The sequence below is a fragment of the Rhineura floridana genome, chromosome 2 (assembly GCF_030035675.1).
Source record: "Rhineura floridana isolate rRhiFlo1 chromosome 2, rRhiFlo1.hap2, whole genome shotgun sequence".
NCBI lineage: Eukaryota > Metazoa > Chordata > Lepidosauria > Squamata > Rhineuridae > Rhineura > Rhineura floridana.
Genome location: NC_084481.1, coordinates 71,644,760 through 71,660,448, shown reverse-complemented (window position 1 = coordinate 71,660,448; position 15,689 = coordinate 71,644,760). Strand labels below are relative to the sequence as shown.

The 15,689-nt window shown below is 38.1% G+C and overlaps 2 protein-coding genes across 3 annotated transcripts in view; one reads left to right on the top strand and one right to left on the bottom strand.

Annotated features, from left to right (window-relative positions):
- The first annotated feature begins 1,702 nt into the window (after positions 1-1,702).
- On the top strand, positions 1,703-4,571 carry LOC133378168 (uncharacterized). Its single transcript, XM_061612951.1, has 2 exons — positions 1,703-1,840; positions 2,818-4,571. Exon 2 carries the CDS (start codon positions 3,723-3,725, stop codon positions 4,341-4,343), a length of 621 nt encoding a protein of 206 aa, XP_061468935.1. The 5' UTR covers positions 1,703-1,840; positions 2,818-3,722; the 3' UTR covers positions 4,344-4,571.
- A 1,378-nt stretch (positions 4,572-5,949) lies between these two features.
- The window catches only part of DARS1 (aspartyl-tRNA synthetase 1), an 82,666-nt gene continuing 72,926 nt past the window's right edge, over positions 5,950-15,689 (bottom strand). For both annotated transcript variants that reach the window (XM_061608905.1, XM_061608906.1), the window contains 5 exons: positions 14,713-14,755; positions 14,297-14,377; positions 12,422-12,533; positions 8,549-8,620; positions 5,950-6,519 (listed from right to left, as the gene is read on the bottom strand). In XM_061608905.1, coding sequence (XP_061464889.1) covers positions 6,428-6,519; positions 8,549-8,620; positions 12,422-12,533; positions 14,297-14,377; positions 14,713-14,755 — 400 coding nt within the window. In that variant the 3' untranslated portion in view covers positions 5,950-6,427. The remainder of the gene's footprint in view (positions 6,520-8,548; positions 8,621-12,421; positions 12,534-14,296; positions 14,378-14,712; positions 14,756-15,689) is intronic.

Genomic DNA, 15,689 nt, shown 5'->3' with positions numbered 1-15,689 from the left:
GTCCCCAGATGTTGTTGAGCTACAACTCCCATCATCCTTGGCCACTGGCTAAACTTGCAAGGATTGATGGGAGTTGTAGTCCAACATCTGGGGACCCAAAGTTGAAGAACATTGGTGTAGACAACAGATAGGAAACCTGTAGGCCTCCAGATAATACTGGAGTCCAACTCCTGTCAGTCCCAGCCAGCTTGTAGTCCAGAAATATTTGGAGGACCACAGCTTCCTCTTCCTCATGCTTCCTATGACTGAGGGGGAGATAGACATAAGGGAATTCTAGGCAAAGAACAAGACAATGAAAGGGCTGGCATTGGTTAGTGTGATTTACCAAGATTCTGTAGACCCTGTAAATTTATGCTCCTGTAACTTAATCCTGTTAGCTCTAGTCCTGCCCTCTGGGAGAGCAGAGAACAAGGCTTTGTCTTCTTATGTGACAGCCCTTCAGATATTTTGCAGAGTGCTATCATAGCTCCTCTGCCTTCTCCAGGTTAAATCATGCACATTGCCGTCACTCTTTCTTCACAGGACTTGTTTCCATACTGCTGATGAATTTTGATGCCCTCTCAACATACCTCTAATGTCAAAAGAGGTGACAATTTTGAAATAGCATCGCCACACTTTTTAAACTACCTTCCAATGACAAAAAGTTGCTCTTGCTCTATTAGGCAGACCTACACAGACTTTAAATTTCAGCTTCCAGTGGATCAAATAATAATAATGTTAATTATTAATTACCCACCCTTCATGGTAGAATCCCAGCGCAGGTTACAACACAAGTAATAGAATCTAAAACTAAATACAGTAAATACCACACATACAGCAAAAATGCATAATTAACTATTTATTTATTTATTTATTATTTGATTTATATCCCACCCTTCCTCCCAGCAGGAACCCAGGGTAGCAAACAAAAGCACTAAAAACACTCTAAAACATCATAAAAACAGACATTAAAATACATTAAAACAAAACATCGTTGAAAACATTTTGCCTCTTCCACCTGTAGGCTTCTTCAAGTATTAACTTTTAAATCTTTCCTGAAAACTTTTTTATGCTGTCAGGCTTTTGCAAATGAAAAAATCTTTTTGTAATACCTAGTGATCTGTTTTAACTGTATATATAATTGTTGTAAACCACTTTGAATTTTTTTTTTAGGAAATTGTGATATACAAGAATTTTTAATAATAAAATAAAATGTAACAGATGCTTGTAAAAAAACCCATCCAATTCCACACCATTCTTTTTTTATGATGGTCTCATATGTGGTAGACACATCACATTCATCATGAGAATAGCAGTAGGATTGGCCCAGGTGTCATGTTAAGAATGGTAGACAGAGACTTGCCATATGATAGCTATGTACAGCGACAAGGAATATGGACTGGAGTCACTGAGACTCACAACATGTTAGTAACCATTCTTGGCGCATGCTTTATTCAGTAAAGTGGGAGTGAAGACCTTGTTTATAAGGCTGTCATTTTTTGCAGGATCTCCTTGATGGGACATAATGTGCTCTAATTCATAGGTTATCTACTGTAAGGGATAATTGTTTAAGAACTATTATTATAATCTGTCATCTTTACAGCAGTCAGTGTGAGCCAATTCAAAGGAAACCTGAAAGGCATTAAGTGTAGCAATATGCACCAAGGGCATTGCTCTGCACAGTGAATACGCAAGTGATGAAGTGTGAGAAAGCAAAAAGAAATCTGCAATAATTTCAGTTGTTCTGCAACATTCTCCAAGCCTTTCAGCATGAATCAGTACGTGACTTTTTTATTTATTAGGATGAAGAATCCAATAAAGGCTATTATCCAGAGATACTACTAGCTCTGCATGGCAAAAGGTAATTGAATTTGATTGATCCCAGTTCGATTAGCTGAACAAACAACTCTTTCTGGAACCTAGATTTAACAGTAATAAATCTGTGGTAATAAGTTATTTATAATCCACTTAGCAAACCTAAATACAACTGGGAACACACACAACAATTAAAAAAAAGTTTCTGGGAATATGCCAGTATTTAGTATTCACAGCTGGTCCATTAGCTAAGATGCCTAACATGGTTTCCCAATTGGAGTATTTCATAGTCCTTAATTTCTGCACTTCCCATTTTTTACTCTGACCTTTGTTTCAAGGGATAATCTGCAAAAGAGGTCCATATCAAAATATTAAAGTGTCATTTGACCAAATCTGGAAGTCTCTGTATACTAACTCCTGCATCAGGATCTTTAATTAATGTTAATGCTCCTTGAAAATCAGAATACCATAGCTCTGTACATACAGTGATACAACTGATTGTCAAATCTCACATTAATTGCTTAGAAATACCTAGAAGTCAGGCCAGGCAGCAAACAAAGTAAAAAATCAGAATCTGATTTTTTTTTACCTTATATTGTAATAAACACAGAATCACAGAACTGTGAATATAAGCTCTACAAGTTACAATTTCAAAACTCAAGCTGGAATGATTATGCTTTATATAGTAGCATCAGTGTGCATGGTACTTTACAAGATGACAGGCTCCTGCCCAGAGGAGCTCACAATCTTAAACAGCAATGGGAAATGATGTTGGACTAGGGTATAATCTGTAGTTCAGCAACATCTCCAATATAAAATTCGATATTGGAAAACAGCAGAGGAAGTCAAGGCAGGGGAAACAGAATATGCAGCTGTTTCTATTACATCTGCTTAGGTTTGGTTACAGACATTTGTATTAAGAGGTGAGAACTAAGGGGTTGAGCCACAGGCTTCACATAATCGCATGTAAACTAAATTGTCTTCATGCTTTTTCTAATAAAATTTCTTCCTGTGTTATTGTAGCCACTTACTGAGCTGACAAAACAAGGCATTACTAGAGTGTCAAGGGAAGACTGCAACGTAATTGATAATTCAAGCATGTGATTCAGTTTTAGCTTTTTTCCCCCTACTGAAGCCAACTAAGAGGGAAAAACTGAAAGCATTATCAATATGGTATCCGCCTACGACTTCCGGGAAGGGTGACTTCGCTTGTGCCTGCTTTTGAGACGGGCTCCCGCCTCAAAAGAAGCTTATTCAGATATAAATCAGTCAGAACATTTTTTTTTGACTGATGAAATTTCTCCCGGGCAGGGAGAAACGTAGAGATCAACCTCAAAAGCCTGTTTTTGTTGGGAGGACTGGATTTCATTAATTTATGAGAAAAGGTCCAGCCAGCAATGCCGGACGGACTTCCAAACAAGCTCTATCTGATTAATGCGATACGTTTATCTTTTCTTCAAAGAGAAAACGGACTAACAGGCAAGCACCCTTCTTTCTATTATTTTTTTTACTTGGTTTAAATTGTTGCAGCAAAAAGAGATTTGTCAAATGAATCAGCTTTAAAGAACTTCTGGGTGAGCTATAACTCTTCTCTGTTATTCACGAAATTAACAGCTTATCTCTGTTTCTATTGCAAAAAACTGTCCTGGAAGTGCATTCTAAAGATATAAACAGAAGAGGGATTTCTATTCCGAGGAACATTATATTGTCTGGGACTATTCTCTTTTTGGTCTATTTTATTTTGACGCCACTAACTGTTTTGATGCTGGGAACTAAATTTGTTTTGTATTCTTGAACATAGAGAGATAAGGCAGGCTGCTCTGTTTATACTGTGATGTCATCAAGCCTGGAATATTAACCCAATTGTTGCTGAAATAAGAAGTGGTTCTTCTTTATTTTTGTTTTGTTTTGTTTCCGTGGTTTTAAAAATGGCAATCAAGAAAGTGGCTGACAATCTAGAAGTAATTATGTTTCAGAAAATAATGGATGAGATTGAGATAACGAAACAAACCCTGCGACAGGGCAGTAAGGAGCTGAAAATTGAACTGAGCAAAATGACGCAGGAGCTTAAAGAAATAGGGGATCCTGTGAGAGAGGAGAATGAGATCAGAGATGAGAAAAGAAAAAATAAAGGGAAGATACAAGCCCTGGAGATTGGAACAAATGTGGAATTGGAAAAAGATCTGGAGTTTATGGATATTAGAAATAAAATCTACTGTTTGGAATTTAACGTTATCTCTGAAGAAATTAATGAAGATATTAGAGATAAAGTTATCAATGGCTTGGATAATCTTCTGGACTGGAATGACGTGATGGAGCTTGATATAGAGAAAATCTATGGAATTAACTGCAGCCATGTGACAATGGAAAAATTCTCAAGAGATGAGCCAGTGCATTTTGTAAAAAAGAACAGAGATATGACTTTACAACAATATTTCAGCAACTTATTCAGAATCGATGGCAAGAAAATATTTGGGATAGAGGAAATTCCCATCAGACTCTTATTATATGACTATGGCTATGACAGCAAGATTATTATGGAATACTGATAATGGAAGATTGGACACTGAAATTACTGGACTTAACAGGACTATTGAAGATGGAAGATGGAATTAATATGGATAATGGAATAATGGCTATTGAAATTATTGGACCTAACAGATTTTGATGAGATGGATTAATCGATATGTTTATTTGGACTATGGTTATGACAATAAGATTATTATTATTATTAACGAGATGGATTAATCGACATGTTTATTTGGAGAAAAATTGATAGATAGATTTCTTAAAGAATTGAAACCTCTCTTTGACTTTTTGTGGAAAGAATAAAGTAATGTTTATGAGATTTGATGATTAATTAAGATAACTACTGGAGGAAAGTGATTTTATAATATAATTTAAGAGACAGGATTGTTATATATTGTAGACCTATAACTGATTTGAACTGCGACAAATGGGAAGTCAACATTTTATTTTTTTGTTTAATCATTTTTGTTTTGTTTTGTTTTTTGTCTTTGAATGTTTTATGATTTTGTTTTGTATGTTTTATGAAAATTTGAATAAAAATTATTGTAAAAAAAAAAATATGGTATCCGCCTACCTGTCAGTCTCCTGATGTTGCCATGATGTCACGTGAATTAATTTTAAAAAACCCATGTATTCGTGATTCTTTCCTTTCTTCTACTGGAGGCACAGCTTGAATAGAGCTGTTGTCTGAAGGAAGATTCCTGTTGCAAGCCTTGCTTAAGAGCTCTAAGTGCAGTTGATCCTAACGAGGCTTGCATTTGGTATCAGATTCAAAAGGCACTGAGTGCAAGCTCTGCTTGCAGAAGAACAATCAGGAGCACACTCTAACACTCCTGATTGTTCCTTTGCAAGTGGGTGTAGCTGAGGAAAAATAGGCTTGCAGGCCAACTTAGGACTGCTGGTGGACCTCATTTGGGCTGTGGGCCAGAGGTTCTCTTATATACCCAGTCGATCACTGCACTGTGCAGGTGAGGGCCTCCTGCAGATACCATCTGATTAGGAGGTCTGTTCCACACTACATGGGAAGTGGACCTTTAGTGTTGTGGCACCTACCCTTTAGAATTTACTCCCCTTAAATATTAGACAGGTGCCGTCTCTGTTGTCTTTTCAGTACCCATTGAATACCTAAGTAGAGACCTTATCCCAGTCTGCATCTGTGTTGGAATTGTTTTTAAACTTTTTACAAAGTATTTAAGATGCTTTGTTTTTAAGATGTTTTATAGATGGTTTAAATGTTTTATCACTTGTTTGTCACCCTGGGCTCCTTCTGGGAGGAAGTGCCGGATATAAAATAAAGTCTAAATCTGCTAAGGAGCGCAGGTGGTATGCATAAAACTAAGTTCTACTCAAGAGTAAACTTAAGTAATGTCAATAAATTTCAGTGGATCTGCTCTGAGTAGGACCAGCACTAGAAACAACCTATTATATTCTCAATAGTCCGTCGAGGAAGGTTAAGAGGCAGGGTCACACAGCAAGTTTCATGGCTCAGCAGCTTAAATTTATTTTCTAGTACTGAAAAAGACAATACTGTGGTTTCACAAGTTATGAGAGAATAATCTGAACATAGCCTATTAGGAGAAGAAAAATAAAGACAAATTCTAAAATGTTGAAAAAAGACACAGAGAATTGATAGTTAAGGAGTTTTATTGCAACCTGCATTTACAATTTAGTAAAACCAATCTTAGTCCAGTATTCCCCATGTTATTTCTCAAAATAATCCTTGTCCAACTCACTACTTTGTAATCTTCTCTTATTACTGTTGATCAAATTCTATAGGTTGAAATCTAGTACTTTGTTGCCATATATTTTAAAAAACAAATGTCATTATACAACTATGAAATTTATTAAAATACAAGTGTTTAGTAACCTGTGAAGTAGAAGATGCTAACAGTACCCTTAACTTCAAATAGGTTTTCATAAAAAGATGACATTTTCTACTCCAGAACTCAAGTCTGTTAACATTGCTGACTTAATTATTAGTAACAAATTAGTTGAACATTTGTTATTGTGGCACTTTAGTAGGTTAGATATCCTTCCATTGCACGTTGCATTTATGTTGGGTTGTTGAGAGCAGGCGCAAACTTTCAAACTCACTGTAGTCTCCTTAAGGTGTTAGACGTTTAGGATCACGAGGAAACATGGATGTTTGTCTGACATTGCTCAATCCAAGATACAGCATAGTAACTCTTTCCAACCCTGTGAAAATTAAATCCAGTCTAATCAGCTGGAAGACTGAGTTGTGTGTGTGTATATATATATAGATATATACAGATATACATGAACAAAGAGAATGGGCTGATTCAGTTGTCATGATAAACCGTGGTTTATTGTGATGTAAATGAGTCATATCAAGCCTTGGACTCATGCACATCCTCATGCTTCCATGAGGTAGGAAGATTTCATTTTAGTTTTTAATTAATTAAAATTTAGCATGTCATCCAAACCCTAAAACATAATTAATTGAAACACAGTTAAGGTTAATCACAGTTTGTTGGGCTTGGATGAAACACCAAGGTACAGCTAATCAAAAAGAGAAAGAAATGCTTCCAATATCCTTTTGTTGGCTGTGCAGGAGGAATAAGAGTGTGCGAGCCCAAGTCTTTCCACGGCTTGTCATGATGACAAAGAAAGATAGCAGAAAGTACAAAAGCATGGATTATACTGGCCTCATACAATGTCCACAGACATGATTTTTAAAATTAAACCCATGTTAGTTCACAAACCAAACCAGGGGCCACCAAACCAGAGAATCAAACCATGGTATGAAGATGGGTTGTAAGTCACAATTTATAAAAACTGGTTTCCTGTTACATTTGAATTCATGAGTCATTAAACACACACACACACACACACCTCTGCCTCAAGGCACTGCTGCACTGTGAAGATGAAAGTGGATGCATGAAGCAGAGTATTTGGTAAATGGAAAATGAAAGCAGAAAAACATTTCAACCATTATTTGTCTGTTGTACATTTGGAAGCTCAAACCATGCTGTGGGTCCTTAGCTATGGTTAGCACAAACCATAGTTTAGTGTGGTGTCTGAATTGAGCCATGATAAAGCCACAGAGAAAAATAAAAGTTGCAACAATTGATTCTGAACATAGTTTGAATTGCCACACGTGCTAAAAAGATGTCCTTATTAAATGCAAAGTGCCTTGCTTTCCAGCTGTGTGCATGTTCAACAAAAAATTGATATAACATCACCACAATGCAAGCCTCATATGCACAGCAGGCTATCCCATTTGCTTCTGCTGAGAGAGACTTCATTCCTTAAAGACTACCATGCACTAATTAGATCTCCAGGAAAAATCACTGGATCATGGCAAGTACGTGCAAGCTAAGCTGAAAACTCATTTTATGGATCACTGCAACAAATTCTTCAAAATGTGTCATTTCTATTTCTGTTTAAATCAGTCTTATCCAAAAGGTTCCACAATCTGAAATTTTAACATCCAACTTTTTTGGGGTTTTTTTATAGTGAACAGCAGGCCAAACCAGAATTTAGTCTGGCAGATGTGGGATCCAGCACTGTGTTTACCAAGATAAAAGAGAACGCAGGACGGCATTTCTAGGACAAGGCTGCTCACTGATCCTTTCCTGTAAATCCACCCCTAGCCTGATTTCCAAGCCTGACCGGGATAAAAAACATGAGCAGAGGGGAGGAAGGCAAAAGGCTAATCCCAACCTTCTCTGATTTTCCTTGTAAAATACTTCCTGAATCCTCCCCTCAGTTAGCATCATGAGGGAAAAATAGGGTTGGTAAGCCTGCATTTCCCCTCAAAATGTCAAAGTTTGGCCTGAATACAACTACTGGGTATTAAATAAGTCTCATCAAAAAGCACTGAGTATTCCAGACACATCATTACCTGCATAAACAGTAGGAATAAATCCCTATCAAATAGAGAACTATTTCCTTTCCTAGTGGGAACAGGGAAAGAAACACATACCACAGCTAACAAGAAGTAGGATTTTCTCCTTTGATTGTGGGCTTTTGAATACTGTCCAATTACTTCTTGTGATAATTGTTTCATAAAAAGCAAAGCTTACAGCCTGAATTGTTTTATAAAGCTCAGAGATAAGCAGCTTAGAATATTTCTCAAACATACACATCCCTGGTAAATGCAGGTTATTAAACTCAAATGCTATCATCTTTGCTGTAACACTGTCCTTACATCTGATGATAATCCAGGGCTAGATCAGAAATAAAATAAAATAAACTACATTACCTATGCCACCACCAGCATGGGGAGGTGCACCAAAACGAAAAGAATCAATGTAAGCCTTGATTTTCTCTAAATCTGAAAAGGAAACAATTTATTTTACTTCAGGTCTTATTCTCATAAGCATCATGGGAAAAGCATCCAGTAGTGTAGAAAGAAGTGATATTACTCAAAAGTCGGGTAGTTTCCAGACCCCCCCCTTCCCACAAAGCCCAACAGATTATTATTATTTTGCACAAATCCAGTGCTTAGTATCCAATGTCTTTAGCCTGTTGCTGCTGTTAAAAAATGAACTGGAGATATGAGCTGCAGCACTGGATAAGAGTTGAACACAGATTCAAAGGACCCTCCAAAGTCCACAGGATATTAGATATTGCTTTAGGCCCTATTATAGTATAGGCAAAGGGACAATCCATTATCCTCTGGACCACCTGTTTTTTTCTGTAACCAACATGCTACCTCAGGGCAATAAACTTAAACTTCCCTTCAACAATTAAGAAATGCCTACACACTCACCAAGTGATAAAATGATTATTCTAAAAGAACTGGAGGTGTCCAAATCCACTTTTGTGCATCCCCTACAAGTGTACCTTTCAGTGCAACTTACAGTGCCTTGCAAAAGTAATCAGACCCCTGACCAATGCTCTCATATTACTGAATTACAAATGGTACATTGCAATTTCGTTCTGTATGATGTTTTATTTTGAAACACTGAAACTCAGAATCAATTATTGTGAGGTGACATTGGTTTTACTTTGGGAAATGTTTGTAAGAAACATAAAAAACTGAAACATGTTGCTTGCATAAGTATTCAAAACTGTGCTGTGGAAGCTCCCAATTTAAACAGATGAAAAAAATTGCCCTGTCGGGGACACAGTTACCTTACTGGCCTCCACCTGTGAACCATCAAAGTTGCTGTCACATTGTCAGGATAAAAACCCCACTGTTGAAGGATCATTGGTCAGGCTGTGGATCTGAAGGAAAATGAAGACCAAAGAGCATTCCACAGAAGAAAGAAATAATGTAATACAAATGCATAGATTAGGAAAAGGGTACAAACCAATATCTAAGTGTTTGGATATCCCACTGAGCACAGCTGGATCAATAATCAGGAAGTTGAAGCTGCATCACACCACCCAGGCACTACCAAGAAAAGGTTGTCCCTCAAAACTCAGCGCTTGAACAAGGAGAAAACTTGTGAGAGAAGCCACAGGGAGGCCAACAATCACTTTGAAGGAGCTACAGAGTTCAGTGGCTGGGAGTGGAGTAATGGTGCATCAGTCAACCATATCAAGAGCTCTGCATAACACTGGCCTGTATGGGAGGGTGGCAAGAAAGAAGCTGTAACTCCAAAGTACCATCTGAAAGCACATCTGGAGTTTGCCAGAAAGCATGAGAGTGCCCCAGCTGCGATATTGGAAAAGGTTTTGTGGTCAGATGAGACCAAGATAGAGCTTTCTGCCTAAACCCAAAGCGCTATGTGTGACGCAAACCTAACACTGCCCATGCCTCAAGACACACCATCCCTACAGTGAAGTATGGTGGTGGCAGCATCATGCTGTGGGGATGCTTCTCATTAGCAGGGACTGGGCATCTTGTTAAAACTGAAGGAAGAATGGATGGAGCAAAATACAGGGAAATACTGCAAGAGAACCTGCTTCAGTCCACTAAAAAACTGAAGCTTAGGAGGAAATTCACCTTTCAGCAGGACAATGATCCCAAGCACAAGGCCAAAGCAACACTGGAGTGGCTCAAGAACAAAAAGGTGGATGTCCTACAGTGGCCCAGTCAAAGTCCTGATCTCAATCTCATTGAGAATCTGTGGCACTCTTTGAAAATTGTGCTCCACAAGCAACGTCCAACCAACCTGAATGACCTGGAGCAAATCTGCCAAGAAGAATGGGCCAAAATCCCTCTAACACTGTGTGCAGAGTTGGTACATACCTACCCCAAATGACTTAAAACTGTTATTGCAGCAAAAGGTGGCTCTACCAAACCAAATATTAATGTGTGGGGGTTGAATAGTTATGCAAGCAACATGTTTCAGTTTTTTATGTTTCTTACAAACATTTCCCAACATAAAACCAATGTCACCTTACAATAATTGATTCTGAGTTTCAGTGTTTCAAAATAAAATATCATACAGAACGAAATTACAATGTACCATTTGTAATTCAGTAATATGAGAGCATTGGTCAGGGGTCTGATTACTTTTACAAGGCACTGTATCTGAAGGGCCTGTGAGCTTTTGGATAGATGGAACTATAACAGCAATAAGATTTGCAAATGTTCTACAAAACAGAAGCATCTGACTTGGCAAAAATTCCCTGGAACAGCTACCCTTAAAAGTGAGGCTTTGTGGCTAAAAGCCTGTTAAAAACCCTTGTTCTGTGTTGCTAAGAAAAAAAGTTACTCTCTTTAGAATAGTGGTTATGTCAATTTCACTTCTACAACACTCTGTACAGTGCCCCCAAATGTACATTTGTATTTATTTATATACCAACTTTGACATAAAAGTATTCAAGGCAGTTCACAACAAAAACAGTAAAGATACAATAAAACATCAGATTAAAAAAATTAGCAGCACATCACAATGCAGGAGGCAGGATTTTAAGGCACAAAATAAATTCAAATAAAAATGTTTTTATGGTCTAATCTAGTATGTCTCCTTTGGAAAGGGATTATGCAACTAATGTTGTGCATCCCCTACACACAAGTGTACCTGTCAGTGCAACATATATCACCTCCTAATGTCCTGCTCTTCAATGAGGGTGATGAATACATCAGCACATGATGATGCCCTCATCATTTTTGTATCCCTTCTTTGAGGAGAAAGGATCATGGGGAAGTGGGTGCGTTGCTTTGTGTGCAAGTATAAGATTCTGTAATGCTGTGTCCTGTGGATGGTATGGGGCATGGGTGAAGGCTTATTATCCCACTTACCACACCGTTTTTCTGGAATTGGATTGTTCAAAGCAGCCTATGGAGGAAGGCCCAAACTATTCCCCTCTCCCACTCCAATTCCCAGCAGCGTGGGTCAACATCAGAGCTTGGCACTCCCCTGTACATCTACCATTTCTTTTTCATCAGCAACAAAAAGCTCTAGAAAAAGGATCAGCAGAAGGCTGTTTACATCTGCTAGAGCTGTCACTCCGAGATGTTCAGTGCTGGATAGATACCTTGTTTAATATATATTCAACACATGTGTAACCTATCCAATAAAAATCCCCCCCAAAACAGATTCATATACTAGAGTCCATGGGAATGATAATCAAATTTAAGAATTATGTGTATATTTACAAAATATGATGCAACTATTAGCAGCAGCACTCTTAGAGTGTTCAAAATGTTTTACATATGTATTATCTGCTTGTAGTCCCTATAACCACGCTGTAAGGTCTATCATCTCTATATTTCAAAATGGGTGCAGAGGCTAAAGGATACCTACTGATTTCTAAGGTCAGCAGAAACTTCTTGACTTATAGTTCAGATGAGACACTACATCAACTCCCTAAGGTTAATTTATTTTCATTGCTTAAAATACTGCGGGTAAGTATTATTAATGCAACAATCTCAACATTTCCTTAAAATTAGAACATTCAAGACACTAGATTGCATCAATATTAAAATACTACACTTAGGTCCTATTAAAATAAACATGAAAAGTTAAGTACCATTGATTTCAATGGGAACCACATTTAACTAATTAATGTCTGGTTCTAAAACATTATGCTTTTATACAAAGAATAAGGCTTCCATTTCCTGCTTTAATCCCTCCTCCCACCATATCCTCATCATATGCACTGATCTGAAAGTTAATAGAGACAAGATGTTTAACATATATATCCTCTCACTGAGTAGCTAGAACTGAAGTATTACCAATGCCATGATGCAAGGCTCTCTCAGTCAGCAGCTGTGGATCATGAATTCGCTGAGCCCCGGACAAAATCTCTTCTCCTCTCATGAACATATCATAGGAGTTGGAGGTTTTCTTAAATGAAAGGTTGTATTTTAATAAATGGCATGAAAAATTTGGCAGGTGGTATGTGCAGATACAAGACTGGATAGGGTGCAGATAAATCTAAGGTTGTCATAAAAGTTGGGTGTTTATGCAGGTGAACATCCTTGCTTGATTCCTGCAAGCAGATTCAGAGCATTCAACACAGCCCACCTTGAGCAGGCCGGACATCTGCCTTGATTCTGCTCACACCATCCCATCCTGGTTCCCATGGAGAAGACAGACCTTCCTCCCTTTGCGTATACTCCTTTCAAAACTGAAGACACTGAGACCGTTAGTACCACAGCAGCATCTTTGTGCACTGGAGATCACAAGAGTTGTAGTTGGAAAAAATCCTGCTGCTAGCATTGTTTCAGTTCCTGAAGGAGCATGTGGAAGGGAAGGAGGAGAGATCCAGATCCAACAAAGAGGTGCCATTGGTGCCCCAAAGTACACCTTTTAACCTTGTGGACAGGATGGGCAGCAAGTGGAATTGGACCCACTCTTTCAAATCTCTAGCTCTACTGAGGGGTTTTGACATTTGTGTAGCAAAAAACAGGAAATAACAGACAAAAGGAAGTTGTGACCAGAGAGAAGAAACGACCCAACCTTCACTGACTGCAGGCAGGGCTGGTCTGGAGACAGGGAAGACTCCTCCCCCTGGAGAGGAGACTAAGAAGTTTAGAGACCCTGCCTGTCACGACCAGTAGGAGGAGTCATCCCTAACCAGGAATGTCCTCCAGCCCTATCTAGCAAAATAAAACTTACACTATATATAATTGATTGTGGACTTCTCTAGTGACGGCCTCTTAAAAAGTGATCAATAAATCACAGAGAATAGGAACAATCCCTCTGAGCCACAAAGGCAATTTCCTTGATACCCCTCTTGTGAACTTCCAAGACACTTAGCACTCTAAAAACTGAAGTGCCCTCATAAGAACTGCTTTGGTGGATCAAACCAATGTTATGATTGCTCCTAGAAGTGCACCAGAAAGTGTCCAAGAGATGAATGGGGCTCCTTAAATTTAAATAGTGGCATTTAATTTTTCCACTAAGACTAATAACTGTTAATTCTTAGCTTTTGTAAGTCACCTTTCCCAATTTGCTCAAGGCGATTCTCAATTTAAAGCATAAGCATATTGAAACCAAAGCTTAGCTAAAGCTGAATTCTGTATTTGGCAAGAAGCACCAAAGAGACCTTCTGCTTTTCTTCACTTGTCTCAAGCTATTTTCCATTGCTAGGGAATAGGATTATAGGGTAGTGCCCCTGTTCTCAGCCTCTCCTCACAATCATGCTATGCCCTGGCACAATATGCAGGGGAAGTGAAGGAGTACAGGTACAAGATTACTAATGGTAACATGATCCACCAGTGCTTGAGATGGGTTGGTTTCCGATACTGTCATGACAAGACGTATTTGTATTGGAAACTCTATGCCTGACCCTATAAACTGCTGCTTCAGTACAGACTATTTGCATGCAGCACAAGTGAAACCCAGAACTGCCTCAAGCCAAGGCGTATTCAACCACTGCTTTCTGTAAATATGCTGCAGGATAACTATGAGACATTAGGTGACAGACAATGATCAGTTCAAATTATGAGATCCATACCTACTTAACAAACTTACTACATGTTTAATGTTGTACCTGTAGCACAAAATCCATGCCAGGCTGGGCCTTTATTGACACTTCAATATGGCCGACAATGTTCCATCAACATTTCTCAAAATATTGATGAGACATATAAAACTTTACTTACAGGATTTGCTGGGTCTGGCATTGTATAGAAAGGTCTCACAGCCAGAGGATATTTGTCAAGAATATAGAAGTCTGTGTCATACTGCAGAAGACCAAATATAAATCAAATTAAGATTTTTAAAAGGAAAGTGGTTTTTCAAAATAAAAATCATATAAAACTCCATATAAAATGCTCATTAAAAGCCCACCAAAAATTCAACACACATGATTGCCAATCAATTCCAACAAGTTTAGAGTATTTAAATGTGATAGTATCATGCAGATTCTAAAAAAATGACATAAAATTATATATAAAAATGATCTGCTACAATTACATATAGCAGTTTTCTGTGGCAAGCATACCTGCTCAAACCTTGCTCAAAAATATACTTTATTGCTATATTAAGGAGTGACCATAATTTTTTAAGAACGCTTTACCTTTTCTTTCACCAGACGGCCCAAGAGTTTTTCACTTGGTGTGCTGAAACCAAAGATTTTGAGGGTCAAATGAAAGCAGTGTGTGGTTTTTACAATGCATGCCTCTAAGTAGCTATGGAACTTAAGACTTTGTGCACTGCTCCTTGCAAATTTGCAAAATTTATCAACATTTATATACCACTAGATTGTAATAGAACCTCTAATCAGTTTACAAAAAAAGAAAACACACACTAACACTGTCAATAAAAGACAATAGTTATAAACAGGTATTTTTAAAAATTCAAAATATAATCAAAACAAACAGTTAAGCTAAAAATTTAATGTGTTGTATGCCATTTGATGTTTTAGGCCAACCCTGGCAGAATGTGAAACTGTATGATGGGTCAAGGACCCCAGACAATTCCAACTGTACAATCAGGAATGGCTGTTTTCATACCTACTGTCTAAACCTGCTGTGGGCTTTATCCCAGGCTGCTTCCCACTTGGCCACATGACTAATGGACACTGATCTGGTACAGTCTACTATGCAGGGGTGGCCTTTGTCATAGTCACTTTATCTCTATACTGCTTTTCCATACATATTGCATTCAAAGTAGCTCCTAGGCAAGAATTCACTCTCCTAGTTTTTCTGCATATGTATATCAGTCCCAAGATGAGTACTGGTACAGTACACTTGGCTTCCTGCCAAGAATGTGCAAATGTCCTCCCTATACACTTTCAACTCTCTAGTACACAACTGGGAATCACATAAGCTGGCATCTTAAGGCACACTACACTTAGGATCACTGGTTCCTAACTTCAGACAATTCAAAGTGCCACTGAAATTCTTAAAAAAGACACTACTAAAATTCTTATAGCATAAGAGGCAATGGTATACCATTTTCTTTTGTGGTATAGCAGGGGGCACCAACCTGTCACCCACAGGCATCATGGTGCCCACAAAGGCCTTTAGCAGCGCTGAATCTGAGTTTTCATTT